Source organism: Dicentrarchus labrax, unplaced genomic scaffold (genome assembly GCF_905237075.1).
Source record: "Dicentrarchus labrax unplaced genomic scaffold, dlabrax2021, whole genome shotgun sequence".
In the NCBI taxonomy this organism is placed as follows: domain Eukaryota; kingdom Metazoa; phylum Chordata; class Actinopteri; family Moronidae; genus Dicentrarchus; species Dicentrarchus labrax.
The window spans coordinates 3,420,206-3,447,852 of record NW_026136723.1 but is presented as its reverse complement, the minus strand read 5'-3'; the positions used below and the strand labels follow the sequence as shown (position 1 = coordinate 3,447,852).

The window sequence follows — 27,647 nt, the reverse complement described above, 5'->3', positions numbered from 1 at the left end:
TTTCTCCAGAATCTTAGAGAGGAAGGGGAGGTTAGAAATCGGTCTATAGTTGGCTAAAACCCCTGGGTCAAGAGTGGGCTTTTTAAGAAGGGGTTTAATTACAGCTACTTTAAAGGACTGTGGTACATATCCTGATAATAAAGAAAGATTAATCATATCCAGTAAAGAAGTGCCAATTAAGGGTACGACTTCTTTAAGCAGCCTAGTTGGGATCGGGTCTAATAGACAGGTTGATGGCTTCGATGAAGAAATGATTGAAGTTAACTGATGAAGATCGATAGCAGAAAAACTGTCTAAATATATATCTAAGTTTACATTAGTTAAAGTTCCTGAACTTGGAGAGCCACTGATAACTGTTGATGGCAGTTGGTGATTAATTTTTTCTCTAATAGTAATAATTTTATTATAGAAGAAGCTCATGAAGTCATTGCTACTTAAGTTTATGGGGATATGTGGCTCAATAGAGTTGTGACTCTCTGTCAGCCTGGCTACAGTGCTGAAGAGGAACCTAGGGTTGTTCTTATTTTCTTCTATTAGTGCTGAGTAATAGGCTCCTCTGGCATTACGGAGGGCCTTTCTATAAGTTTTAAGATTATCTTGCCAAATTGAGCGATATTCTGATCATTTGGAAGAGCGCCATTTCCTTTCAGATTTCCAAGCTATTTGCTTTAACTGGCGGGTTTGGTGGTTATACCACGGTGCTAGTCTCCTATGTTTTAATAATTTCCTTTTTATAGGAGCGATAGAGTCTAATGTTGATTGTAGTGAGCCTGCAGCACTATCAACAAGATTATCAATTTCAGAGGGACTAAAGTTATTATAGGACTCTGTTAAATTCAGACATGGCATTGAATTATACACTGAAGGAATCTCCTCCTTAAATTTAGCTACAGCACTGTCAGATAGACATCTGCTGTAGGACGTTTTACCTAATGGCTTATAATCTAATAGTATGAATTCAAAAGTTATTAAATAATGGTCAGATAGGAAAGGATTATGTGGGAAGACTATTAAATGTTCAATATCAATGCCATATGATAGAACAAGGTCAAGAGTGTGATTAAAACAATGAGTTGGTTTATTTACACTCTGACAGAAGCCAATTGAGTCTATTAATGATATAAATGCATTACTAAGGCTGTCATTGTCAACATCCACATGAATATTAAAATCACCTACAATAATTACTTTATCTGATTTAAGGACTAAACTTGATAGAAACTCTGAGAATTCAGATATAAAATCAGAGTACGGTCCAGGAGCGCGGTACACTATAACAAATAGAACTGGCTGCAGTGTTTTCCAGTTTGGGTGAGAAAGACTAAGAACAAGACTTTCAAATGAATTATAATTTAGTTTAGGTTTAGGGTCCATTAAAACGCTCGAATCATATATAGCTACTACTCCACCTCCTCGGCCTGTGCCTCGAGGAATGTGAGTATTAATATGACTGGGGGGGGGTGGATTCATTTAGGCTAACATACTCCTCGTGGGACAACCAGGTCTCAGTAAGACAAAGTAAATCAATATCATAATCTGATATTAATTCATTCACTAAAACAGCTTTAGAGGACAGAGACCTGATATTTAACAGCCCACATTTCATTCTCTTATTTTGTGCTACTGCGGAATTAGTTTTAATTTTTATTAGATTTTTATGTTGAACTCCTCTTGTTTTTATTTCTTTAAATAATTTAGGTGGTCGGGGGACAGACACAGTCTCTATGGGGTTTTGGGTGGGTGACTGTTCTAAAGAAAGCGCAGAGAAGTGTGTAAGACAGCAGCTCTGCTTCCTGGTCCTAACTCTGGACTGTCAGGTTTTAGAAATAAACTTTGCCATATTTCTAGATAAGAGAGCCGCTCCATCCAAAGTGGGATGGATGCCGTCTCTCCTAATCAGACCAGGTTTTCCCCAAAAAGGCTTCCAGTTATCAATGAAGCCCACATCGTTTGCTGGACACCACCTCGACAGCCAGCGGTGGAATGACGACATGCGGCTATACATGTCATCACTGGTCACATTGGGGAGGGGTCCAGAGAAAACTACGGTGTCCGACATTGTCTTAGCATAGTTACACACCGACTCCACATTAATCTTAGTGACCTCCGATTGGTGTAAACGGGTGTCGTTACCGCCGACGTGGATAACAATCTTACTGTATTGACGTTTACCTTTCGCCAGCAGTTTTAAATTTGATTCAATGTCTCCCGCTCTGGCCCCAGGGATACATTTAACTATGGCCGCTGGCTTCACTAACTTCACGTTTCTGACTATGGAGCTGCCAATAACCAGAGTTGGTTCCTCAGCGGGTGTATCGCTGAGTGGGGAAAATGTATTGGAAACGTGAAGCGGTTGGTGGTGACCTGTGGGCTTCGCCGTTCTAGTCTTACTGTTAGTCTTCATACACAAATGATATTGATCCATTAATATCAGAAACACTTTATTGATTCCTAAAGGGAGATTAGTTAGCATTACAGTAGCTCAAGTTGCTAAACAAAGATATTATAAGAAAAATAACAAATAAGAATGAAAACGTAAAAACAACAAAATATACATAGAAAATAAGATTAATAGATTTATATTGAATTAAAAAATTACATTATAAAAAACAATTATAATTAATGAAAAAATCGATACATAATAGTAAAAACTAACTAACAGCATAATAATGATAGAATTAAGACATAATAGTAAAAACTAACTAACAGTATAATAATGATAGAATTAAGATATAATAATAAAAACTAACTAACAGTGTAATAATGATAGAATTAAGACATAATAGTAAAAACTAACTAACAGTGTAATAATGATAGAATTAAGACATAATAGTAAAAACTAACTAACAGTATAATAATGATAGAATTAAGATATAATAATAAAAACTAACTAACAGTGTAATAATGATAGAATTAAGATATAATAATAAAAACTAACAGCATAATAATGATAGAATTAAGATATAATAATAAAAACTAACTAACAGTATAATAATGATAGAATTAAGATATAATAATAAAAACTAACTAACAGTGTAATAATGATAGAATTAAGATATAATAATAAAAACTAACTAACAGTATAATAATGATAGAATTAAGATATAATAATAAAAACTAACTAACAGTGTAATAATGATAGAATTAAGATATAATAATAAAAACTAACGTTCTATAAGGAAAATGACCATAAAAGGCTGAAACTTCCTCACTGATTCTATTGGTTGCAGCGCCTGTCCGTCATACTGAGTCTCTCAGCTGATTGGTCGAGCCTGTGGTTGTCTTCCCGCCTCTGCCGGTTGAGCCCTCCTTTCTCTCTCGAGCCTCCCAGAAGCGTCCATTGTGTGAAGATGTTCGGCCAACAGGTTTTAGTTCTCAGTGAGTATCAGCGACATTTCTGCTTCTTCCTAACGGGCTCAGCAGCGACACAGCGGCGGCCGGCGGCGGCCAGCGGCGGCCTGTAGCCGGTTACCGTCAGAGCGGCCCGCTGCGGCACAAAGCGGAGACCGGTCTCTAACCAGCGGAGGAACATGTGCTTCCTCCAGGCTAGCTGTTAGCTAACAGCTAATCCCCCGCTGTTAGCATCGTTAGCTCGTGTCGTTTGTGTTTTCAGAGACAATGGAGAGCATATAGAGATGCTAAGCTAGGCTAATTTACCCTCGTTACTCAGCATGAAAGTATAGTTAGCTAGAATGCTAACGGCTGTAATGAATGCTAACCGTTAGCTCGTAAAGCTAATAAACTGACGTCATCTCCAACTGAGCTGCTAACGTTAGCATCAGGGCTAGCACTGGGTTTAAGATGTGCAGCCACACCCTCACTACCGATCACTGCTGATCACTGATCGATCACTGCTGATCACTACCGATCACTGCTGATCACTGATCGATCACTGCTGATCACTGATCGATCACTGCTGATCACTGATCGATGGCATATTAATGAGTTATTGGAGTTACTGGATAAATATACACTGTTATTAGGAGTGAAGTAACAAACGCCATAATCTAGATTATTGATCAGGGCTGTTTCTGATTGATCCACTGAGTGTCTCCTTTACTGTATGTGATCAATAGTTTGTCTTTATGGATATTAAAGTGAATGTTACAGGATGTAGTGAGTGAGTGAGTCATTCTGTGTTGAATATTAACTGTGTGTGTAGGTTGTTTATGTATAGATTGTATTGATTATTGATCAGTTGTTGTTCCTGTTTGTCTGCAGACCAGAACATAAAGAGAGAGTCGGGACGTAAAGTCCAGACCGGAAACATCAGCGCTGCAAAGGTCAGTGTGTACAGCGGCTCATTGTTAGGGACCGAGCCAGTGTCAGCACTGGGAGGACCCTACTGCATTATCAGTTTTTTGTTGTTGTTGTTGTTGTTGTTATTAGGAATGCTGACGCCGTCTTTGACCCCTGAACATAAACTTCACATTCATTTTATTTGGCAAAGTCAACCGGCCTGGTGAGAACTTGCTGTGGTGGTTTTGAGTCGGGGCATTTCGTGTTCCTCCTACACGCTTTGTCCGATTCGCACGAAACTTGTCACGTAGCATCTGGAGACTGACGAGAAAAAGTCATTCAAAGTATTTTGATATTTCAAAAAATAAGCACGTCATAAAATGATCACTTCCTGTAGATTTTTAGTCACAAAAGGAAGTGGACCATTTCTCCACATTGGTTTCTCCGATTGACACCAAGCTTGGGTCCATAGTTCCTCATGTCTTCTTTAGGCATTGTGCACAATTTCAGGCCAAAGCCACTAGGTGGCGCTCTTTAAAATTAAGGAGTTTATATCTCCGCATCGGCAACGTGTGCACAGGGCACGTGTAGAGCGGTGCCTGAAGCTCACATACCAAAAATCCTGTTTGTGGCGCCCCCTACAGGATTTCAACAAACACCGATATGTATGAAACTAGAGACGTACAGAAAAGCCTCTTAGACCCAAAACCCACAGGAAGTCGGCTATTTTCATTTTCACTATCGGCGGCCATTTTGTTTGTCATTTTCACTGTTTGGGCTTGTATTTGAACGAACTCGTCCTAGGGAATTTATCGGATCTGCTTCAACATTTGGTCAGCACAGTCAAAAAATTTTGCTGAATGAACGCCGTGCTTTTTGTGACTGTACGTTGAAGGGCGTGTCCGTGGCGTGCCGTCAAAGTCGGCCACTGTGAGGCCATTTCCGGCATTTCAGGGCTTCTATTTTAACTAACCCCTACAGATTTTATCATATTGACTTCATATTCCATCACTGCAATCTAGACACATTGGTGATCATAAGTTAATCAAATATTTACAGTGCATCAAACTGTGTGTCCGTGGCGTGGTGCTGCATTTCCACCTTTCTCAGTGAAGAGTCTCTCTATGAAAGCGTAAGTCTTCTGCGTTGTCTGAAACGTGACAACGTAGAGCGGTCTCGCTCAGCTTCTGGAGATCAGGGCTTGGGAGTGGGGTGACGAGAAATTTATTATTAATATTCATTATTAATAATAATCACATTTATTATTAATAATATTATTATTTTTACTATTATATTAATCTCTGGAGTTGGTAGTCGGCCCCAGTTTGGATTATATTATTGATCATTGATTGTGTGGCAGTGGAGCAGACATGTTGAGAGCTGTGGAGAATCAACGTGTGTGTGTGTGTGTTTCAGACCATTGCAGATGTGATCAGGACCTGCCTCGGCCCGCGGGCCATGATGAAGGTGAGACACGTTCGGTCTGAAGAGCTCATTAACGTGATTGACATCCTGTTGAGTCAATAATTGATCGTGTGTGTGTGTGTGTGTGTGTGTGTGTGTGTGTAGATGTTGCTCGACCCCATGGGAGGAATTGTGATGACCAACGATGGAAACGCCATCCTCAGAGAGGTCTGCACAAATAACTGTACTAGTGTCTCTTTATCAATATTATTATTATTATTGTTATTGATAACCTCTGTCTCCATGGCAACAGATTCAAGTTCAGCATCCTGCAGCCAAGTCGATGATCGAGATCAGCCGCACACAGGATGAAGAGGTTGGAGATGGGACCACATCAGTCATCATACTGGGTGAGATGCTGTTGTTGTTACTGTTGTTGCTGTTACTGTTGTTGTTGTTGTTGTTGTTGTAGTAATACGTGTGTGTGTGTGTGTGTGTGTGTGTGTGCACACGCGCGCAGCCGGGGAGATGCTGTCTGTAGCCGAGCAGTTTCTGGAGCAGCAGATGCATCCGACCGTCATCATCAGTGCCTACAGACAGGCTCTGGAAGACATGCTGGACACTCTGAAGGAGATCAGGTACACACAGGCTTTTATTGTGAAAGGGCCAATATATCGTCAATCGCTGATTTGGATATTTAACATATGACCCCCAACACCATTAACTATTACACTGCAATGACTCAATCTGTATCAGTCAAACTGATTATTGGATGGGTCACTTCCTGTTTTGATTTAACTGAAGATTCCTGTTTATCTTAAGCCAGTGGTTGACCTTTGACCTCTGTCCTCAGCACCCCCGTGGACACGTCGGACCGCTCCATGATGCTGAAGATCGTCCACTCCGCCATCAACACCAAAGCTCTGAGCCGCTGGTCCGAGCTGGCCTGCAGCATCGCACTGGACGCCGTCCGCACAGTGGAGCTGGAGGAGAACGGACGCAAAGAGATCGACATCAAGAAGTACGCCAAAGTGGAGAAGGTACGACTCACAGGCCCCAAGGCCCTGTAACTCCCCCCCCCTGTAACTCCCCCCTGTAACTCCCCCCTGTAACTCCCCCCTGTAACTCCCCCCTGTAACGCTCCCCTGGCCCCCTGTAACTCCCCCCTGTAACCTCCCCCCGTAACTCCCCCCGTAACTCCCCCGGTAACTCCCCCGTATACTCGACGCAGACCAACTGTCGCGCGATTTCTCGCCATGAATTCCAGCATCTCTGGGCATCTCTGTGCTCCTTTATTGAAGGATCGTACAGATCGTCCATCTTCCTGTTTCCGGTTTGTCGCGCGCAGCTGAAAAAAAAAAAAAAGTGGTGCACGACACGGCGCGACCGGGATAAAATCCTGGCGCATCAGCGAGGTCTACGTCATTTTGACGTCACGTTGTCGTGCGACAGCACGAGTGCGTCGAGTATACTGGGCGCTTAGCTCCCCCTGTAACGCGCGCCCCCCCTGTAGCCCCCCCTGTAAAGCGCCCCCTGTAACGCCCCCCTGGTAACGCCCCCTGTAACGCCCCCTGGTAACTCCCCCTGGTAACTCCCCCTGTAACTCCCCCTGCCGCGCTGTGTTCAGGTTCCAGGTGGGTTCATCGAGGACTCGTATGTGCTGAAAGGAGTGATGGTGAACAAAGACGTGACTCACCCGAGGATGAGACGCTTGATCAAAGAGCCACGAATCGTCCTGTTGGACTGTTCTCTGGAGTACAAGAAGGGAGAGAGCCAGGTAACACACACTGTAACACACACACTGTAATACACACACTGTAACACACACACTGTAATACACACACTGTAACACACACACACACACACAGTAACACACACACAGTAACACACACACTGTAACACACACACTGTAACACACACACTGTACACACACACTGTAATACACACACTGTAACACACACACAGTAACACACACACAGTAACACACACACTGTAACACACACACACACACACAGTAACACACACACAGTAACACACACACTGTAACACACACACTGTAACACACACACTGTAACACACACTGTAACACACACTGTAATACACACACTGTAACACACACTGTAATACACACACTGTAACACACACACAGTAACACACACACAGTAACACACACACACACACTGTAACACACACTGTAATACACACACTGTAATACACACACTGTAATACACACACTGTAACACACACACTGTAACACACACACACTGTAACACACACACACACACTGTAACACACACACACTGTAACACACACACTGTAACACACACACACACACACACTGTAACACACACACACACACACTGTAACACACACACACACACACACGGTTACACTGACTGATGCTAACCTGCATATGTTGGACAATTAGCACCATTAGCATTAATAATGAGCTGATTTGGATGAATGAGAAGAGGGTTGGGGGTTATTGAGGAGGAGATATCCCAGTGGGCTGATTGTGATGGTGAGTGAGGTTATTGATCTGATCAATACATTCAGTCATCTTGTTCCTGTGTGCAGACGGACATAGAGATCAGTAAGGAGGAGGACTTTGCCCGGATCCTGCAGATGGAGGAAGAGTACATCCAGCAGATCTGTGAGGACATCATCCGCCTCAAACCAGACCTGGTCTTCACTGAGAAAGGGGTCTCAGGTACGTCTCACCTGGACCCTTCATCACACAGTCAGCACCCAGTAATCAGTGCTCGTCAATACAGCCACTGAAGGCTTAACTACTGTGGGCGGGGCCAACCTCAAATCACTATATACCACCTCATATCAATAACCTCATATCAATATATCCATATACAGTCTGTTATCAATATATCATATACAGTCTGTTATCAATATACAGTCTTATCAATATATCATATACAGTCTGTTATCAATATATCATATACAGTCTGTTATCAATATACAGTCTGTTATCAATATATTCATATACAGTCTGTTATCAATATATCCATATACAGTCTGTTATCAATACATCATATACAGTCTGTTATCAATATACAGTCTGTTATCAATATATCATATACAGTCTGTTATCAATATACAGTCTGTTATCAATATATTCATATACAGTCTGTTATCAATATATCCATATACAGTCTGTTATCAATACATCATATACAGTCTGTTATCAATATACAGTCGTTATCAATATATCATATACAGTCTGTTATCAATATACAGTCTGTTATCAATATATTCATATACAGTCTGTTATCAATATATTCATATACAGTCTGTTATCAATACATCATATACAGTCTGTTATCAATACATCATATACAGTCTGTTATCAATATACAGTCTGTTATCAATATACAGTCTGTTATCAATATATTCATATACAGTCTTATCAATATATCATATACAGTCTGTTATCAATACATCATATACAGTCTGTTATCAATATACAGTCTGTTATCAATATACAGTCTGTTATCAATATACAGTCTGTTATCAATATACAGTCTGTTATCAATATATTCATATACAGTCTTATCAATATATCATATACAGTCTGTTATCAATACATCATATACAGTCTGTTATCAATATATCCATATACAGTCTTATCAATATATCCATATACAGTCTTATCAATATATCCATATACAGTCTTATCAATATATCCATATACAGTCTGTTATCAATATATCCATATACAGTCTGTTATCAATACATCATATACAGTCTGTTATCAATTTATCATATACAGTCTGTTATCAATATAGTCTGTTATCAATATATCATATACAGTCTGTTATCAATATATCCATATACAGTCTGTTATCAATATATCCATATACAGTCTGTTATCAATATATCTATATACTGTCTTATCAATATATCCATATACAGTCTGTTATCAATTTATCATATACAGTCTGTTATCAATATATCATATACAGTCTTATCAATATATCTATATACTGTCTTATCAATATATCCATATACAGTCTGTTATCAATTTATCATATACAGTCTGTTATCAATTTATCATATACAGTCTGTTATCAATATATCATATACAGTCTGTTATCAATATATCAATATACAGTCTGTTTTCAATATACAGTCTGTTATCAATATATCAATATACAGTCTGTTTTCAATATACAGTCTGTTATCAATATATCAATATACAGTCTGTTTTCAATATACAGTCTGTTATCAATATATCAATATACAGTCTGTTATCAATATATCAATATACAGTCTGTTTTCAATATACAGTCTTATCAATATACAGTCTGTTATCAATATGCAGTCTGATAACGATCAATGCCCTGCTTGATTAAAGATAAATAATCTGATTATTAGTGATTATTCTACACATCCTGGAAACACCTGGAAATGTATTAAAGACCAAACATCTTGTAGATCTTTTTCACAGCAGGTGATAGGATAAACCCAGCAGGTGATAGGATAAACCCAGCAGGTGATAGGATAAACCCAGCAGGTGATAGGATAAACCCAGCAGGTGATAGGATAAACCCAGCAGGTGATAGGATAAACCCAGCAGGTGATATATAGTGTCTGTAGTATAATCGTGTCCTTCCTGTCTGTCAGATCTGGCTCAGCACTACCTGATGAAGGCAAACATCACCGCCATCCGCCGCGTCAGGAAGTCCGACAACAACCGTATCGCCAGGTAAACGCTTCTGATGTCATCCAGGGTACTTTGTTCTTACCCTCCTCTACCTCCTTACCTGCTGCCTTCATCATCACGGGACAACTCTCTCTCTCTCTGTCTCTCGCTCTCTGTCTCTCTCGCTCTCTGTCTCTCGCTCTCTTTCTCTCTCTCTCTGTCTCTCTCTCTCTCTCTCTGTCTCTCTCTCTCTCTCTCTCTCTCTCTCACTCTCTGTCTCTCTCTCTCTCTCTCTCTCGCTCTCTGTCTCTCTCTCTGTCTCTCTCTCTCTCTCTGTCTCTCCTCTCTGTCTCTCGCTCTCTCTCTCTCTCGCCTCTGTCTCTCTCTCTCTCTCTGTCTCTCTCTCTGTCTCTCTCGCTCTCTGTCTCTCGCTCTCTCTCTCTCTGTCTCTCTCTCTCTCTCTCTCTCTCTCTCTCTCTCTCTCTCCTGTCTCTCTGTCTCTCTCTCTCTCTGTCTCTCTCTCTCTCTCTCTCTCTCTGTCTCGCTCTCTCTCTCGCTCTCTGTCTCTCTCTCTCTCTCTCTCTCTCTCTCTCTCTCTCTCTCTCTCTCTCTCTCTCTCTCTCTCGCTCTCTGTCTCTCTCTCTCTCTCTCTCTCTCTCTCTCTCTCTGTCTCACTCTCTCTCGCTCTCTGTCTCTCTCGCTCTCTGTCTCTCTCGCTCACTGTCTCTCGCTCACTGTCTCTCTCTCTCGCTCACTGTCTCTCTCTCTCTCTCGCTCTCTGTCTCTCTCGCTCACTGTCTCTCTTCTCTCTCTCTCTCTCGCTCTCTGTCTCTCTCGCTCACTTTCTGTCTCTCTCTCTCGCTCTCTGTCTCTCTCGCTCACTGTCTCTCTCTCTCTCTCTCACTCTCAGGGCGTGTGGGGCTCGTATCGCCAGTCGGACTGACGAGCTGCGTGAGGAAGACGTCGGTACGGGAGCGGGGCTGTTTGAGGTGAAGAAGATCGGTGACGAGTATTTCACCTTTGTCACCGAGTGCAAAGACCCTAAAGCCTGCACCATCCTGCTGAGAGGGGCCAGCAAGGAGATCCTGGCTGTGAGTTATTGATCATTCTTCAGTAATATTAGTATTGGTGTTATGCCTTCAGGGCCTGTGTGTATATAACTGTGTGATGTTCAGGAGGTGGAGAGGAACCTGCAGGACGCCATGCAGGTGTGCCGTAACGTGCTGCTGGAACCGCTGCTGCTGCTGGGGGGCGGAGCCGTGGAGATGGCGGTGTCAAAGCGTCTGATGGAACGTTCCCGTGCTCTGACTGGCGTCGAACAGTGGCCGTACCGCGCTGTGGCCCAAGCCCTGGAGGTCATCCCCCGAACCCTGATCCAGAACTGTGGAGCCTCCACCATCAGAGTGCTGACGTCACTGAGGGTACAAAACTTTATTTACAACGTCAATAACTTTATTTACAACGTCAATAACTTTATTTACAACGTCAGTAACTTTATTTACAACGTCAATAACTTTATTTACAACGTCAATAACTTTATTCAATAACTTTATTTACAACGTCAATAACTTTATTTACGTCAATAACTTTATTTAACATCATTTACTTATACGTCAATAACTTTATTTACAACGTCAATAACTTTATTTACGTCAATAACTTAATTTACAACATCAGTAACTTTATTTACAACGTCAATAACTTTATTTACATCAGTAACTTTATTTACAACGTCAATAACTTTATTCAATAACTTTATTTACAACATCAATAACTTTATTTACAACGTCAATAACTTTATTTACAACATCAATAACTTTATTTACAACATCAATAACTTTATTTACAACATCAGTAACTTTATTTACACGCGTCAATAACTTTATTCAGTAACTTTATTTACAACGTCAATAACTTTATTTACAACGTCAATAACTTTATTTTTTAGCAATAACTTTATTCAATAACTTTATTTACAACGTCAATAACTTTATTTACAACGTCAATAACTTTATTCAGTAACTTTATTTACAACGTCAATAACTTTATTCAATAACTTTATTTACAACATCAATAACTTTATTTACAACATCAGTAACTTTATTTACAACGTCAATAACTTTATTCAGTAACTTTATTTACAACGTCAATAACTTTATTCAATAACTTTATTTACAACATCAATAACTTTATTTACAACATCAGTAACTTTATTTACAGCGACAATAACTTTATTTACAACATCAATAACTTTATTTACAACATCAGTAACTTTATTTACAACATCAATAACTTTATTTACAACATCAGTAACTTTATTTACGTCAATAACTTTATTCAGTAACTTTATTTACAACGTCAATAACTTTATTTACAACGTCAATAACTTTATTTACAACGTCAATAACTTTATTTACAACGTCAATAACTTTATTCAATAACTTTATTTACAACATCAATAACTTTATTTACAACATCAATAACTTTATTTACAACATCAATAACTTTATTTACAACATCAGTAACTTTATTTAAACGTCAATAACTTTATTCAGTAACTTTATTTACAACGTCAATAACTTTATTCAATAACTTTATTTACAACATCAGTAACTTTATTTACAACGTCAATAACTTTATTCAATAACTTTATTTACGTCAATAACTTTATTCAATAACTTTATTTACAACATCAATAACTTTATTTACAACATCAGTAACTTTATTTACAACGTCAATAACTTTATTCAGTAACTTTATTTACAACGTCAATAACTTTATTCAATAACTTTATTTACAACGTCAATAACTTTATTTACAACGTCAATAACTTTATTCAATAACTTTATTTACAACATCAATAACTTTATTTACAACATCAATAACTTTATTTACAACATCAATAACTTTATTTACAACATCAGTAACTTTATTTACGTCAATAACTTTATTCAGTAACTTTATTTACAACGTCAATAACTTTATTCAATAACTTTATTTACAACATCAATAACTTTATTTACAACATCAGTAACTTTATTTACAACGTCAATAACTTTATTCAATAACTTTATTTACAACGTCAATAACTTTATTCAATAACTTTATTTACAACATCAATAACTTTATTTACAACGTCAGTAACTTTATTTACAACGTCAATAACTTTATTCAGTAACTTTATTTACAACGTCAATAACTTTATTCAATAACTTTATTTACAACATCAATAACTTTATTTACAACGTCAGTAACTTTATTTACAACATCAATAACTTTATTTACAACATCAATAACTTTATTTACAACATCAGTAACTTTATTTACAACGTCAATAACTTTATTCAATAACTTTATTTACAACGTCAATAACTTTATTTACAACATCAATAACTTTATTTACAACATCAATAACTTTATTTACAACATCAGTAACTTTATTTACAACGTCAATAACTTTATTCAATAACTTTATTTACAACGTCAATAACTTTATTCAATAACTTTATTTACAACGTCAATAACTTTATTTACAACGTCAATAACTTTATTCAGTAACTTTATTTACAACGTCAATAACTTTATTTACAACGTCAATAACTTTATTTACAACGTCAATAACTTTATTTACAACATCAATAACTTTATTTACAACGTCAATAACTTTATTTACAACATCAATAACTTTATTTACAACGTCAATAACTTTATTTAAAACACACCGGAGTACGTAGACTACAGTGTTTGTGCTCCAAAGGTAGATTTTACTGTTTATACATTGATTATGTATTGATGATCTGTGTGTTGATTATTGATTACGTGAGCAGGCCAAGCACACCCAGGACAACGGTGTGTGTTGGGGTGTGGACGGTGAGACCGGCTGTCTGTCTGATATGTCGGCTCTGGGGATCTGGGAGCCGCTGGCTGTTAAAGCTCAGACCTACAAGACCGCAGTGGAGGTCAGTAACTGATAACTGATAACTGATCAATACACACAGACTGTCAGCTGTTCACATTTTCATCCTGTCTGTCTCTCTGTCTGTCTCTCTGTCTGTCATTCAGACGGCCATCTTGTTGCTGCGTATCGATGACATCGTCTCCGGTCACAAGAAGAAAGACAAAGATGGTCAGACGGGAGGACAGGGAGCCGAGTAGATCCACGTGGATCCAGATCAGAGTCACTCCTTCAGTCTGTGTGTGTGTGTGTGTGTGTGTGTGTGTGTGTGTGTGTGTGTGTGTGTGTGTGGGACCAGACGACTCACTGAATTATCCGTCAATAAGTTAAAGTTGGAAACCTCTTCCTGTTTTCATTGTGACAGCGTGAAGATCGTTCAAAGATCAATAAAGTTTGTCATTGATCAATCAGATTACTGTCTCTGATCAGCTGCTTTCAATTCCTTCACATCCATCTACACACACACACACACACACACACACACACTGTTTATCATTTCAAAATAAAATCCCTCTAAAGAAGCATCAATGTGTCTCACTGCTGCTTATTGATTTTTACTAAAAAGCCCACCGTTGACTCTGATAGTTTCTGATACCACTGTATTGATTATATGTTAAACAGCAGTAATGATTGTGAATCAGAACAAGCAGCCACAGTGCGACATCACACGGTTCTGTGGCTCATTGGGGCCCTGCTCCGGTTCTTCCAGCTCCCGGTCCAGGTAAGGACGGCTAATAGCAGCTAGTACAGTTAGCATGTGCAGCAGTAAGAGACTTCCTGTGTTACAAGAGAAAACTCAATTCAATTTTATTTGTATAGCGCCAACTCATAACAGAAGTTATCTCAGGACACTTTTCAAATAGAGCAGGTCTAGACCGAACTCTTTAAAACATTAATTACAGAGACCCAACAGTACCACCATGAGCAAGACCTTGGAGACAAGGGCAAGGAAACACTGCCTGTTAAAAGGCAGAAACCTAGGACAGATCCTCCGGCTCTAGGTGGGTGGTCGTCTGTCTCGACCAGTTGGGGTGAGAGAGAGAGAGAGAGAGAGAGAGAGAGAGAGAGAGAGACAGACAGACAGACAGACAGACAGACAGACAGGTGCACAGCAACAACAGTATTGGCAATGGCAATCTAGCAGGACCATGGCAGGAGGCTCCACCAGGATCGATAAGAACCTGCGAGACGAGAAAGCACAAGAACTCCGGGGAAGAAGTGAAGTTAGTAACATGCATTAATGGAACATGAATGAGTGCAGAAAGAGAGAGGAAGAGAGGAGCTCAGTGCACCATGGGAAATCCCCCGATAGTCTCGGCCTATAGCAGCATAACTAAGGGATGGTTCACTGTTAATATATTGTTGTTATATAATCGATATATTTGTATTTATTGCGCCGATTGTATTAAACTACGTTTGTTAATAAAGTTTTTTCTTCAAACCAAGCCGTGGGGCGGGGCCTGTTAGCGGTCAGCTGACTCACTCAGGAGAGGTCATGTGACCTGCGGAGCCGCTCAGTCACAACAAAGATGGCCGCCGCGGGGAAGAAGTGTAGCGGAGTCCTTTTTCTCTTTTTACTCTTTTCACTTTTCAGTTTGAGCCAAAGTCTGTTGAGTGACAGCAGGAAGGTGAGCCAATATCCCGATATCGATTATAAATTCATCAATAATGAGGATATAAAGAGCGCGAGGACGCAGACCGACAGGAAGTGAAAGTGTTTACAGTTCTTCCTGATTACTGATCGATATGTTTGATAGTTCCAACAGAGTGCAACAGAATGCAGATTGTTTGTTTTATTGATCATTGTTAGAAGGACATTTTTCTTCAGATGATTTGAAACAATTAGTTGATCAATAGTTTAGTCAATCATTTAATAATCAAACATTTGATTAATCGATTGATAATCTAAACAACAGATTGTTCAATAAAAACTATATATTTTATATTAATTATGATAATTATAATCAAAATCTTTGAATTGATTTAATGCAGTTAAATATTTAAATTCAGATAAAAACGGAGTTTATTATTATTGTTGTTGTTGTTGTTGTTGTTGTTGTTTGAACTGTGTATTAATATCTGTGTTTGTTTACATGTTTGTTTCCTCGAGGAGAAACTGACTCAAATGTTCTGATCTTGTCAGTGAATCAATCAATCAGTGAATCAATCAATCAGCGTGTTTGATCAATACTCCGCCCTCAGTTGTCTGTAGAGTTGAACCCCGGAGCGGCCTCGCTGCCTCGTGGCGGTGACCTGCTGCACGTGAGAGCCGTGGGAGACAACGACACGCTTCACTTCCTGTTCTGCAGCCAGGGGGCGCCGACGCTGCTGCTCGTCCACACCAACACTTCTTCTTCTACTGTCCAGGTCTGTTTCTATGGAAACGTCAGCTCACTGAAACAGGAAGTCGTTTAAAGGAGGTTTAAATATGTTGTTGACGATGTTGTTGTTGTTGTTGATGTTGACATTGTTGTTGATGTTGTTGACGTTGTTGTTAATGTTGTTGACGTTGTTGTTAATGTTATTGATGTTGTTGATGACGTTGTTGATGTTGTTGACGTTGTTGTTAATGATGATGTTGTTGTTGTTGATGTTGTTGTTGATGTTGTTAATGTTGTTGTTGACGTTGTTGATGACGTTGTTGATGTTGTTGACGTTGTTGTTGTTGATGTTGTTGTTGACGTTGATGATGTTGTTGTTGACATTGTTGTTGATGTTGTTGTTGACATTGTTGTTGATGTTGACGTTGTTGATGTTGTTGTTGTTGACGACGTTGTTGATGTTGTTGACGTTGTTGATGTTGTTGCCGTTGCTGTTGACATTGTTGGTAATGTTGTTGTTGCCATTGATGTTGTTGTTGCCGTTGATGTTGTTGATGTTGTTGACGTTGTTGATGTTATTGACGTTGAGGTTGTTGACTTTGATGTTGTTGACGTTGTTGTTGTTGATATTGTTGTTGATGTTGTTGACGTTGATGTTGTTGACGTTGTTGATGTTATTGACGTTGAGGTTGTTGATGTTGTTGCGTTGTTGATGTTAGTGCGTTGAGGTTGTTGACTTTGATGTTGTTGGCGTTGTTGTTGTTGATATTGTTGTTGATGTTGTTGTTGTTGATGTTGTTGGCGTTGATGTTGTTGGCGTTGTTTATGTTATTGGCGTTGAGGTTGTTGGCGTTGAGGTTGTTGACTTTGATGTTGTTGGCTTGTTGTTGTTGATATTGTTGTTGCGTTGATGTTGTTGCTTGATGTTGTTGTTGCGTTGATGTTGTTGATGTTGTTGCTTGTTGATTTATTGACGTTGAGGTTGTTGACTTTGATGTTGTTGACGTTGTTGTTGTTGATATTGTTGTTGATGTTGTTGACGTTGATGTTGTTGACGTTGTTGATGTTATTGACGTTGAGGTTGTTGACGTTGAGGTTGTTGACGTTGTTGTTGTTGATGTTGTCGTCTCTCAGGTGAACTGGTCTCAGTTTGTGGAGCGCAACCACAGCGGCAGCCTGAAGGTGGAGCCAGAGAGCAGCATCCTGTACAGCTCCGCCCTCGTCTTCAGCAGGGTTAGAAACATGATCAATGTTTATCTTTATTGATTATTAATATTCTCCAATGAATACAGCGTTTATATTTACTGCTTTCTGGTTATTGATCCGCAAATGTTCTCTTCGAGTGATAACAGGAAGCTGTTGAATGAACTCGCGTTGAATATTTTTATCGCATTGTCGTCTCAGTTGTTGGAGTACGACGATGTTAACGACACGGCTGACCCGATCTCCGACCTCTTCCCGCCGTACGAGCTGCAGGACTTCATCTGGTCTCGCTTCAACCTGTCGGGTCCAAGCGCTCTGCTCTGTGGCGCCGCCGCAAACTTCACCAACGGGTCGCTCTGCCTGCAGGTCTGCCCATCACACGGTCGATGATTATTCATTTTTAATATTATGATTACGTTACTTATAAAGACGTTTCTGGTCCTGTTGTGTTATTTTCAGTTGTCGGCGTTTGAGTCAGAGGGGCGTGGTCAGTCGTGGCCCCGCCTCCTCCACACAGCTAACTCCTCCCAGGTGAGGGTGTGGCTTGACGGTGTGTTGCCACGGGCGAGTCGTTCCAGGTTCCTGTTGGAGCTGAAGGCGGTGGGCGGGGTTTATCCTCTGAGCAGAGTGGAGGTTCATCGATCAATTGATGACGAGTTCACGCCGTCAATATTCCAGGTGATCAATAATTCAACCAGCAGTTTTCTATAATAGTAATTAAATATTAAGGTAGTCTGATGACATTACATTATAATCCGATATAATCCTGTATATAAACCAGTTTATAATCTAGTATAAACCAGTTTATTATCCTGTATATAAACCAGTTTATAATCCAGTTTATAAACCAGTTTATAATCCAGTATAATCCAGTTTATAATCCTGTGTATATAAACCAGTTTATAATCCAGTTTATAATCCTGTATATAAACCAGTTTATATACAGGATTATAAACCAATATAAACCAGTATAACCAGTCTGTACATTAACTTGTGTTGACCTCTGACCCTCAGGTGTCTCAGTGGGTTCCGACAGAGAACGCGAGCTCTGCTGATCTGGGTTTCGTTCAGTGGAAGCCAGTGGCGTATCGTCAGTCCAATCCCGCTCTGGAGGACGCCACACCGTGCCGTCACTCCGACCCGCGGCCTCAGAGTGGCGAGGCGGCGGCTGCGGCGTCTGGTCTGATCCGAGCGTTCTACGCAGAACCAGAAACATTTGGAATGAACGTGAGCTTCGGACTGGCAGGAGAACCGTTCTACAACAGCACCAAGTTCCTCAGCTGGTCCGTACCGCCAATCAATAACCTGTTCAATCAGTCAATATCAATCAATAATCTGTTAATCAATATAGATTGGCTGACAGATACTATCAGTATTACTATCATTAGTCTATTAATCAGTCTATATTAATCAATTATCTATTAATAAATCTATATTAATCAATCAGTCCATCAGTCAGTATAAACCAATTAATTTATTGATTGATCATTGTATTTTAATCATTCAATCTATATTATTCAGTCAATCTAATAGAACAATTTATCAGTCAGTCTCTTAATCACTTTAGTCGGTCGTTCCACATCAATCAATCAATCAATCAATATATACAGTTGAGTCTCCCCCTTATTAGAAGTGATACTCAATGACTGATTATTGATCCTGTAGGACTCTGTTGGTGGGCTCTGGTTCTCCTCCCGTTGATTCATTCTCTCCGCTGGTCGTCAGCGTGATGGCGGTCGGTCTGGGAACTCCCATGATCCTCCTGCTGCTGGGCGGAGTCTTCGTCCTGCCTGCGGAAGAGGGGGCTGCCTCGGCGACCTACGAGCCAATCAACTGACGGTGGGGGCGTGGCCTTGGCGACCTACGAGCCAATCAACTGACGGTTGTTTTAAAGTTTTTAAAGACTTTCTGACGGACAGGTGACATCACTCTGACCATCAGCCAATCAGGACTCAGGACTCTATTTTCTTTTCTATGTTTTTATTGGTGATCAATAATTCTGATCATTCTGACAATCGTAACCATTAAATTATTGATCTGTTTTTGTTGTGACTTCCTGTCTGCTCTCAGCTCATTGGTTCGTCCTCACAGAGCGGACCAATCACAGGGCAGACTGCAGCTGTGCTGGACGCCATCGATCTTTTAAAGTCAGGTTATCAATGATATAGATTAATGTTCTGTTCCTCGGTCAGCGTGCTGCGTGGAACTGAACATTAATCAATATGTTTGATAACCTGAGTTTACCCAACTGTTAGAGCTGCTGTGGTCAGTTTGTTTTTAGTGGTTTGACTAATAAAGTTTAAACTGTTGATACTACAGCTCCCAGAATGCCTCACTGATGGTTGTAGTTTTAATGCAAAGAGGAACATATAGAACATATTGATCATATTGATATTAAAGTGCTGTATAGAGGAGCCGGGAATCGAACCAACAACCTTTAATATATAATAACCGGTTGTATGAGTGAGTGATTACTTTATATCGTCAAAAGCTATTGATTATCAGAAATCACATTGGTGCAGACATTGTTTATGATTTGTAGAAGGAAGTGAGACGATTGATCTGTAGAATAGTTATTGATCAGAAGGTAAACCTATTAGATATATCTGAATGATCACAATCAGACAAGCTCTAATCAATCACTTTATTGATACTAATGATACACATTGTTTTCACTGGACCCCCCCCCCATCCCCAGTCTTCAGACCCAGGTCCAGACTCCGGTTCGAGGTCCATATCAAACAGATTTCAGCAGGTCGTTGTCATGAATCCATTTTAAATAAAGTTAAAAATGAAAACAAACAGTTCTCTGCAGGATTCTTTAGTCCTGGTCCCTGAGGGACCTCAGTAACTCTCCAGAGTCTGTTAAAATACTGGTGCAGGTCCTGGTCCTGGTGCAGGTCCTGGTCCCTGCAGTGTCCTAGATGGACTCAATCTGGCGGCGGACCTTTTCAGATGCGAGGCGGTCCAGCCAGCGCTGACGAACGACCACGAGGACGGCAAACAGAGCCGTCAGAGCCAACATGGCCGCCTCGAACTTCCAGAACAGATGTTCCTCCATCACAGCGGACCGACAGCTGGGGACGATCAATAAACAATATTAATTATCTGCTGATTCTGATTGATTATTGATCTTAACTATAGACAAACAAGACGCTCTGTTAGCTGGAAGCTAACTAGCAGCTAACTAACGCCTGTACAGGTGCTACATTTTTATTTATCTGTTTATTTCTCAGTGACGTATTGATAAACTTGATTGATTATCTACAAGGACATTATTATTGATCTATGAACATTAATCAATAGTACTGATAGTCGGTGTGACCTCTTGTACTCGTCTCTGTTGGATCTCGTGCAGTTGACTCGCTCCACGTATCCCGTTGGTTCACAGGCCGACCACGACCTCTGAGACAACAACAAACAACAACAACAACCATCAGTGTAAACACATACAGATTATTGTTGCCGTGGCAACCAGCAGCTGTTTGGTTGTTGTTGTGAACTTACAGTCTGGAAGGCGTTACACTGGCCACATTCTGTGGTCACCACAAAGTCCTCCAGCAGCCAGCAGGGGGCGGCGACCGCTTTCACCGCTGCTGCAGAGGAAGGGCAGAGGTCAGAGGAAGGGCAGAGGAAGGGCAGAGGTCAGAGGAAGGGCAGAGGAAGGGCAGAGGTCAGAGGAAGGGCAGAGGAAGGGCAGAGGTCAGAGGAAGGGCAGAGGAAGGGCAGAGGTCAGAGGAGGGGCAGTGGAAGGGCAGAGGTCAGAACAATATCACATTTTAATGAGTAATTTCCCAGCAGGCCTTACTGCTGTGTGTCAGTACCTGAAGTTCTCTCACTGTCGCTGAGCAGAGCCGCTCCGAAGACCCTGAAACAACAAAACACTGAGTTATACCTGGTTCTGGTTCTAACCTGGTTCTCTGTCTGTTAGCAGCAGTTTACACTGGACCCCTCTAAAAGGACCACAGGAACCCTCTAAAGAGGAGGTCTTCAACAGGGGGGTTGTGAAAGTTTTGGTTGATTAGACTTTTTTTTTTTATATTCCCCCCACAATTTACAAAAGAGATAGGCCTTCCCTCCACCTCAGAAACCGCAGGTGAAAATGAAAGTGACAATGTACCTGCTGTAGGCCCCGCAGCTGTAAAGGGTAAGAGAAGACCCGAAAATATACAGACAATTATCTGAAGTTTGGGTTTACCTTCAAGGAGACAGATGACATTGAATTTCCAATGTGTGTCATTTGTTCTACTGTGCTGTCAAATGAGTCTATGAAGCCCTCAAAGCTGCAGCGTCACTTGGAGACAACCCACAGCCACTTAAAAGACAAACCTGTTGAATACTTCCGAACTTGTCTCAAATCCCTCCAAGGCCAACAGACATTGATGAAAAAATCTGCCAAAGTTGGTGAGCTAGCCTTGAAATGCTCTTATCAAGTTGCTCTTCGGATTGCCCAAAAGAAACAGCCATACACACTTGGAGAGGATTTAATATTGCCTTCAGCAACTGACATGTGTTACAGGTTCTAACAGGCCATTTTATGTTTAGATGCCGAAAAGGCATTTGACCAGGTGGAGTGGGGGTACCTGTTTAGAGTGATGGAGTCATTTTGTTTTTGTTTTGTTTGAGAGGGGCACCCGTCAATGAGTTTGGCACGGTTTCAGGATACACCATAAACTGGCAAAAAAGCGACCTTCTGCCGCTTACAGCTGATTTAGATCCCGCATTTGTGACCTCAACTCAGTTTAACATTTCAAAAAAAGTGTTAAATACTTAGGTGTTAAACTCACTAAAAAACCAGTTACTTTTTAAATATAACTTCACAGAGAGATTAAATGCCCTGACAAAGAATATGGAAAATGGAGAACATTGCCTCTGTGATTGGTAGGCCGAATAAACACAATTAAAATGGTTTCCCTGCCAAGATTCCTTTACATGTTTCTAAACATCCCAATTTTTATCCCAATGTCCTTCTTTAAAACGATTGATTCTGTGATTTTACCAATTATCTGGGGATATAAGGCGCACAGAATCTCTAAACAACATCTTCAAAAGCCAAAGGAACTTGGAGGCCTAGGCCTACCATGCTTCTTACATTATTACTGTGCTGCTAATAGCAGATGGTATACTGGCAACTGGCTAATGACCCTGATCCACAGACTGAGATACCGTCCTGGTTAGCAACAGAACAAAGTCTACCTCAAAAAACCTCCCTCAGGGCAATTCTTTTTTCATCACCAAGGCCAAGAGCCTCTTGTAAGGGAGAGCATTACACAATAATTAATGCTCAAAAAATTTGGACACAGATTAGAACATTTTGTGAATTTCCAAAAACATCAGTGCATGCCCCTGTATGGCATAACCATGCCTTTCTCCCTTCAAACGCGGACGCAGTCTTTAAAGAGTGGAGTAGGAAAGGAATAGGGTCCGTAAAAGATCTTTATGTTGATAATCATCTCTATTCATTTGAATTATTTAAAAAAGAATACATAAAATATGACTTGCCAAAATCAAACTTTTTTAGGTATTTACAGTTACGTCATTACATAAGACAGAATATCTCATCATCTGACTCCCTCCCAGAAGAAAATTCTTTTTTTAAGCTCCTACTTGGCCCACCAGGAGCAAAAGGTTTGATTTCAAAATTGGTTTGTATTTTCTCCTACAAACTTGCACATCCTGATGTTAAATTTAAACAAATGTGGGAGGCTGATCTGAACATCACTATTCAAGATGAAATATGGAAACAAGCTTTAAATGACATTCACCATTGCTCAGTCAATGCTAGGCTACAATTGATTCAATTCAAGGTCATACACAGGTTACACTATTCGAAGGTTAAGTTGCATAAAATCTTTCCCCAAACTTCCCCCCCTGTGTGAAAGGTCAAGACATGTATGACAGGTCATGTACTTAAAGTAAACCTGGATCCTGACCCTGAAACTGCTTTACTTGGCATTTCTAACACTTTGGACAAGATGGGTCGGAGTGTTAGTACAGTGGTGGCCTATGGTATGGTCATAGCAAAGAGATGTATTTTGAGAGTGTGGAAATCTGACTCACCACCTAAGTTTGAAGCCTGGCTGAGGGAGCTAGTAGGAATCCTCCACATTGAAAAACTGAGATATGAGATTTATGGTAAGTTAAAGAAATGTTGTGGTGTGTGGGGACCTATCTTGGAGTACTTGAAACTGTAGTTAACCCCCCTAAAGAGTATCTATCTTGACATAATTGATGTACTCAAGTTGACATTCAACTCTGATACTATATTAAGCCTCTTTATAGTCTGTGTCAAATATATATATTTTTTTATTTATTTTTATTATTTTTATTATTATATATGTGTGTGTTTGTCTGTTGCTTCAATTGTTAAGAAAATTGAAAATAAAAATATTTTGGAAGCAACTGACGTGTAAAACAATGTATGGGAATGATATTGACATTAATAAACTGAAAATTGTTCCATTGTCGGACACAACCATTGCTCGCCGTATTGACGAGATGGCATCAGATGTGAGGGTGCAACTGATAGAGAAGCTGAGATTGGCAGATGCATTTGCATTACAGCTGGATGAATCAACAGATGTGCCAAAGGATGCGCAGCTTCTGGTGTTGGTGCACTTTGTGGATCAAAATGAAATGCAGGAGGAATTTTTGTTTTGTAAGCGCCTTCCTGAACGCACAACAAGTGCTGAAATCTTCAAAGTGATTGACGCTTTCTTCAGAGAAAATGACATTTCATGGGCAAAATGTGTTGCACTGTGCACCGACGGCGCAAGAGCCATGGCTGGATTCAAAAGTGGCCTAATCGTGCTTCAGGGATGTGGCTCCAGAGGTGATTTGGACACACTGCATGTTGCACAGAGAGTCACTTGTTGCCAAGGACATGAGCGCTGAACTGTCTGATGTCATGGACTCGCTCATGAAAGTTGTGAATATAGTCAAGAAGAGTGCTTTGCAAACACGACTCTTCTCTAATCTCTGTGCTGCTGAAGGAGAAGAGCACACTGGGCTACTGTACCATTCTGAGGTGCGCTGGCTTTCTCGCGGAACAGTGTTGGCACGTGTGTTAGGATTACGCACGTCTATTCAGGAGTTTTTACTTCTCCAAAAGCGCCCGGAGCTGGCTGCACTTTTCAGCGACAATGTCTGGATCACCAAACTTGCATATCTTTCTGACATTTTCACTGAGCTGAACAAACTTAACAGTTCTATGCAACGTCGCAAACACACATGCCTTTCAGCTGTATGACAGGATGGAAGGCTTCGTCAAAAAGATCAGAAAATGGAAGGAGCGTGTCGGGGAGGGAATATTTTCCATGTTTCCATCAGTGGATGAGCTGGGAGATTCTGCGGTGCTCTTGCCTCCTGTAACACACGCGATTCTTGCTCACTTGGAGGCGCTCCATGGTCAATTTAGGAACTACTTTTCTGAGGCCAACTCCTGGCGCAGGGACAAGACATGGATACAGTTTCCATTCAGAGACAACGCAGCAGACGGCGCACGCCTGGCGGTGACAGAGGAGGATCAGCTCATTGAACTGTCCACTGACAGCACGTACAGAAACATACATGAAACTAAACCACCCAGTTTTGGATATCTTGCCAGAAAGACTTTCAACAACTGGCAGCAAAAGCAATGATGAGCCTGTTGCCCTTTGCTACAACAAATCTTTGTGAAAGTGGATTTTCCTCACTCACCTACCTGAAAAACAAATACAGGTGGAGACTGCAGCCTGAGACTGATATGACCCTGCCTGACAACCTCCATACGTCCAAGGTTAGACAAGTTGTGTGCTACTCATCAGGGTCAGACATCTCACTAATGTGGGAGTATGTATGCCATCCATAGAGGGTTTGAGGATTCACTGCCCATACTACATGTATGTTTAAAATTAAAACATGAATCTGTCAGTTATGTTAATAGTTCAGTATTGTAAGCAATATAACAGGTGTGTTTATGCATGCCAGTGGCACTAACAAGCATCACTAATTTTCATTTCCACATTTATGTTTTGAAAATGTCCATTTGAATAGCTTTTATGCATGATTACATGCAATTGACAGACATTGTTGATCTTGGCAGGTATCAGTTGATTGTGTTATGTTTATGAATGCCAGTGGCATGGCCACCCTACTCACTGTACCTTACACATGTTTAAAATAAAAACACGAATATATGAACCTGTGTATTATTTGAATATCTTAGTATTGAATGCACAATAACAAGGTACATTTATACATTATACACTATAGGACCAGTTTCATATAAAACACAATTTTATACTATATATATATATATATATATATATATATATATAAATATATATAAAAGTAGGGGGTCCCGCTCCATCTCTCCATCAGTTTGGGGGCCTTGGCATGGAAAACGCTGAAGACCCCTGCTCTAAAGGACTACCCGAACCCTTTAAAGGACCACCGGAACCCTCAAAGACCACCGGAACCCTCAAAGACCACCGGAACCCTCTAAAGGACCACAGGAACCCTCTAAAGGACCACAGGAACCCTCTAAAGGACTTCTAGAACCTCAGACTGACCTGAGGGAGACGAGGCCCCAGAACAGAGCGTGGAGGACGAGGACTCGAGGCCGACAGCAGGCCACAGGGATCCGACAGTCGCTCTCCATCGGCCTGCTCCTCCACCAATGCGACACCGCAGCCACCCTGACCCTCTGAGACCGGGAGCAGTTACTTGCTGGTTCTGGACCGTGTTACTGGCTCACAGCTGGTTGTGGTTTACATGACGGTCTGAGTGGATGCAGGTTCAGGGCTCCAGGCTGCTGACACCTGAAACATCACAACAGATCAATCAGTCTGATTGGTTCTGGTCAGCAGCAGTATGTGGATCAATAAGAACATATAACAGGGGGTTCAGCCCGTCTCTGCAGCATCAACTTTTTACATTTTCCATCAATTTCACCCGAAATTTGAACAACCCTAACTTTCTGTGAGTATATTATATAGTTCATATCAGTTGAGTCCTGAACAGGATCCGGGTCGTCATACAGAGTCTGGAGGTCCATCTGGAGGTCCATCTGGAGGTCCATCTGGAGGTCCAACTGGAGGTCCATCTAGAGGTCCAATTGGAGGTCCAACTGGAGGTCCATCTAGAGGTCCATCTGGAGGTCCATCTAGAGGTCCATCTGGAGGTCCAATTGGAGGTCCATCTGGAGGTCCAACTGGAGGTCCAATTGGAGGTCCAACTGGAGGTCCATCTAGAGGTCCATCTGGAGGTCCATCTAGAGGTCCATCTGGAGGTCCATCTAGAGGTCCAATTGGAGGTCCATCTGGAGGTCCATCTGGAGGTCCATCTGGAGGTCCAACTGTGCAGTGACCAAACCTCTCGTTAGACCAGACTAAGTTCTGCTGAGGAGAACTGGGCCGGAAACATTGGTCTTCAAACTGAACCCAAAGTCTATCAGCACCTTCAATGGTTCAATGTGGGATCAATACGGGATCAATACGGATCAATACGGGATCAATACCTGCTGTCACACAGCAGAACCCTCAACAGACTGTGGACGGGAAGAGGAGCAGAGAGAGACTACGGATGGGATCAATATATCGTATGTTGGGTTCACTAGGGCTCAGGACAATTCCACCTTAAATTCCACCTTAAATGCTGCCCATCCACCAGCTGCTCTTTATAAACAACTTAATGCAGCTAATCACGTGATGATCGATTCTCCACGACACAGGAAACAAAGGTCGATACGACGTGAAATATTAATTATAGATTGGTTATCGATCAGCGCCGTCCAGCTGTTTGTCTGCTAATGCTAACATTAGCTCCGTTAGCTCCGAACTCACCGTAATCCGATGAACCGGGAGCCGCCATTTTGAATTCAACGCGG

At 40.8% G+C, this 27,647-nt stretch overlaps 4 protein-coding genes across 9 annotated transcripts in view; 3 read left to right on the top strand and 1 right to left on the bottom strand.

The window, feature by feature from the left end:
• The first annotated feature begins 3,247 nt into the window (after positions 1-3,247).
• On the top strand, positions 3,248-14,667 carry cct3 (chaperonin containing TCP1, subunit 3 (gamma)). The gene is made up of 14 exons (XM_051390846.1): positions 3,248-3,378; positions 4,222-4,283; positions 5,656-5,706; positions 5,809-5,871; positions 5,957-6,053; positions 6,164-6,281; positions 6,497-6,683; positions 7,271-7,420; positions 8,221-8,353; positions 10,282-10,363; positions 11,211-11,391; positions 11,476-11,721; positions 14,128-14,259; positions 14,363-14,667. Exons 1-14 carry the CDS (start codon positions 3,351-3,353, stop codon positions 14,453-14,455), a joined length of 1,623 nt encoding a protein of 540 aa, XP_051246806.1. The 5' UTR covers positions 3,248-3,350; the 3' UTR covers positions 14,456-14,667.
• Positions 14,668-15,741: 1,074 nt separating this feature from the next.
• glmp (glycosylated lysosomal membrane protein) lies at positions 15,742-20,097 on the top strand. 2 transcript variants are annotated; one of them, XM_051390910.1, is made up of 7 exons: positions 15,742-15,883; positions 16,458-16,622; positions 17,711-17,809; positions 17,981-18,145; positions 18,239-18,457; positions 18,794-19,062; positions 19,445-20,097. In XM_051390910.1, the coding sequence occupies exons 1-7, from the start codon at positions 15,785-15,787 to the stop codon at positions 19,614-19,616; spliced, it is 1,188 nt and encodes a 395-aa protein (XP_051246870.1). In that variant the 5' UTR covers positions 15,742-15,784; the 3' UTR covers positions 19,617-20,097. The 2 variants fall into 2 exon arrangements, with proteins under 2 accessions (XP_051246870.1, XP_051246871.1); XM_051390911.1 differs by lacking the exon at positions 16,458-16,622 and having other exon boundaries at positions 15,756-15,883.
• Positions 20,098-20,409: 312 nt separating this feature from the next.
• The window catches only part of jtb (jumping translocation breakpoint), a 7,407-nt gene continuing 169 nt past the window's right edge, over positions 20,410-27,647 (bottom strand). Inside the window, exons 1-6 of one of the 5 annotated variants that reach the window (XM_051390999.1) lie at positions 27,604-27,647; positions 26,332-26,580; positions 21,604-21,647; positions 21,287-21,375; positions 21,105-21,184; positions 20,410-20,856 (exon numbers count right to left, since the gene is read on the bottom strand). The exon at positions 27,604-27,647 is cut by the window's right edge and continues 156 nt beyond it. In XM_051390999.1, coding sequence (XP_051246959.1) covers positions 20,700-20,856; positions 21,105-21,184; positions 21,287-21,375; positions 21,604-21,647; positions 26,332-26,420 — 459 coding nt within the window. In that variant the 5' untranslated portion in view covers positions 26,421-26,580; positions 27,604-27,647 and the 3' untranslated portion in view covers positions 20,410-20,699. The other 4 variants (XM_051391001.1, XM_051391003.1, XM_051391000.1 and 1 more) reach the window with 4 other exon arrangements.
• Positions 26,550-27,176, top strand: LOC127358285 (bromodomain-containing protein DDB_G0271118-like). The gene is made up of 3 exons (XM_051391270.1): positions 26,550-26,634; positions 26,773-27,050; positions 27,087-27,176. Exons 1-3 carry the CDS (start codon positions 26,550-26,552, stop codon positions 27,141-27,143), a joined length of 420 nt encoding a protein of 139 aa, XP_051247230.1. The 3' UTR covers positions 27,144-27,176.

Bases quoted from the DNA above. Each gene is read 5' to 3' on its own strand.
- cct3 (XM_051390846.1), top strand. From the start codon at position 3,351: ATGTTCGGCCAACAGGTTTTAGTTCTCA. The intron at 4,284-5,655 runs GTCAGTGTGTAC...TGTGTGTTTCAG, and splicing joins GAAACATCAGCGCTGCAAAG to ACCATTGCAGATGTGATCAG. The intron at 10,364-11,210 runs GTAAACGCTTCT...TCTCACTCTCAG, and splicing joins GACAACAACCGTATCGCCAG to GGCGTGTGGGGCTCGTATCG.
- glmp (XM_051390910.1), top strand. From the start codon at position 15,785: ATGGCCGCCGCGGGGAAGAAGTGTAGCGGAGTCCTTTTTCTCTTTTTA. The intron at 18,458-18,793 runs GTGATCAATAAT...TCTGACCCTCAG, and splicing joins TCACGCCGTCAATATTCCAG to GTGTCTCAGTGGGTTCCGAC. The intron at 19,063-19,444 runs GTCCGTACCGCC...TTGATCCTGTAG, and splicing joins AGCACCAAGTTCCTCAGCTG to GACTCTGTTGGTGGGCTCTG.
- LOC127358285 (XM_051391270.1), top strand. From the start codon at position 26,550: ATGCAGGTTCAGGGCTCCAGGCTGCTGACACCTGAAACATCACAACAG. The intron at 26,635-26,772 runs GTGGATCAATAA...ATATCAGTTGAG, and splicing joins GTTCTGGTCAGCAGCAGTAT to TCCTGAACAGGATCCGGGTC. The intron at 27,051-27,086 runs GTCCATCTAGAG...GTCCATCTGGAG, and splicing joins ATCTAGAGGTCCATCTGGAG to GTCCATCTGGAGGTCCATCT.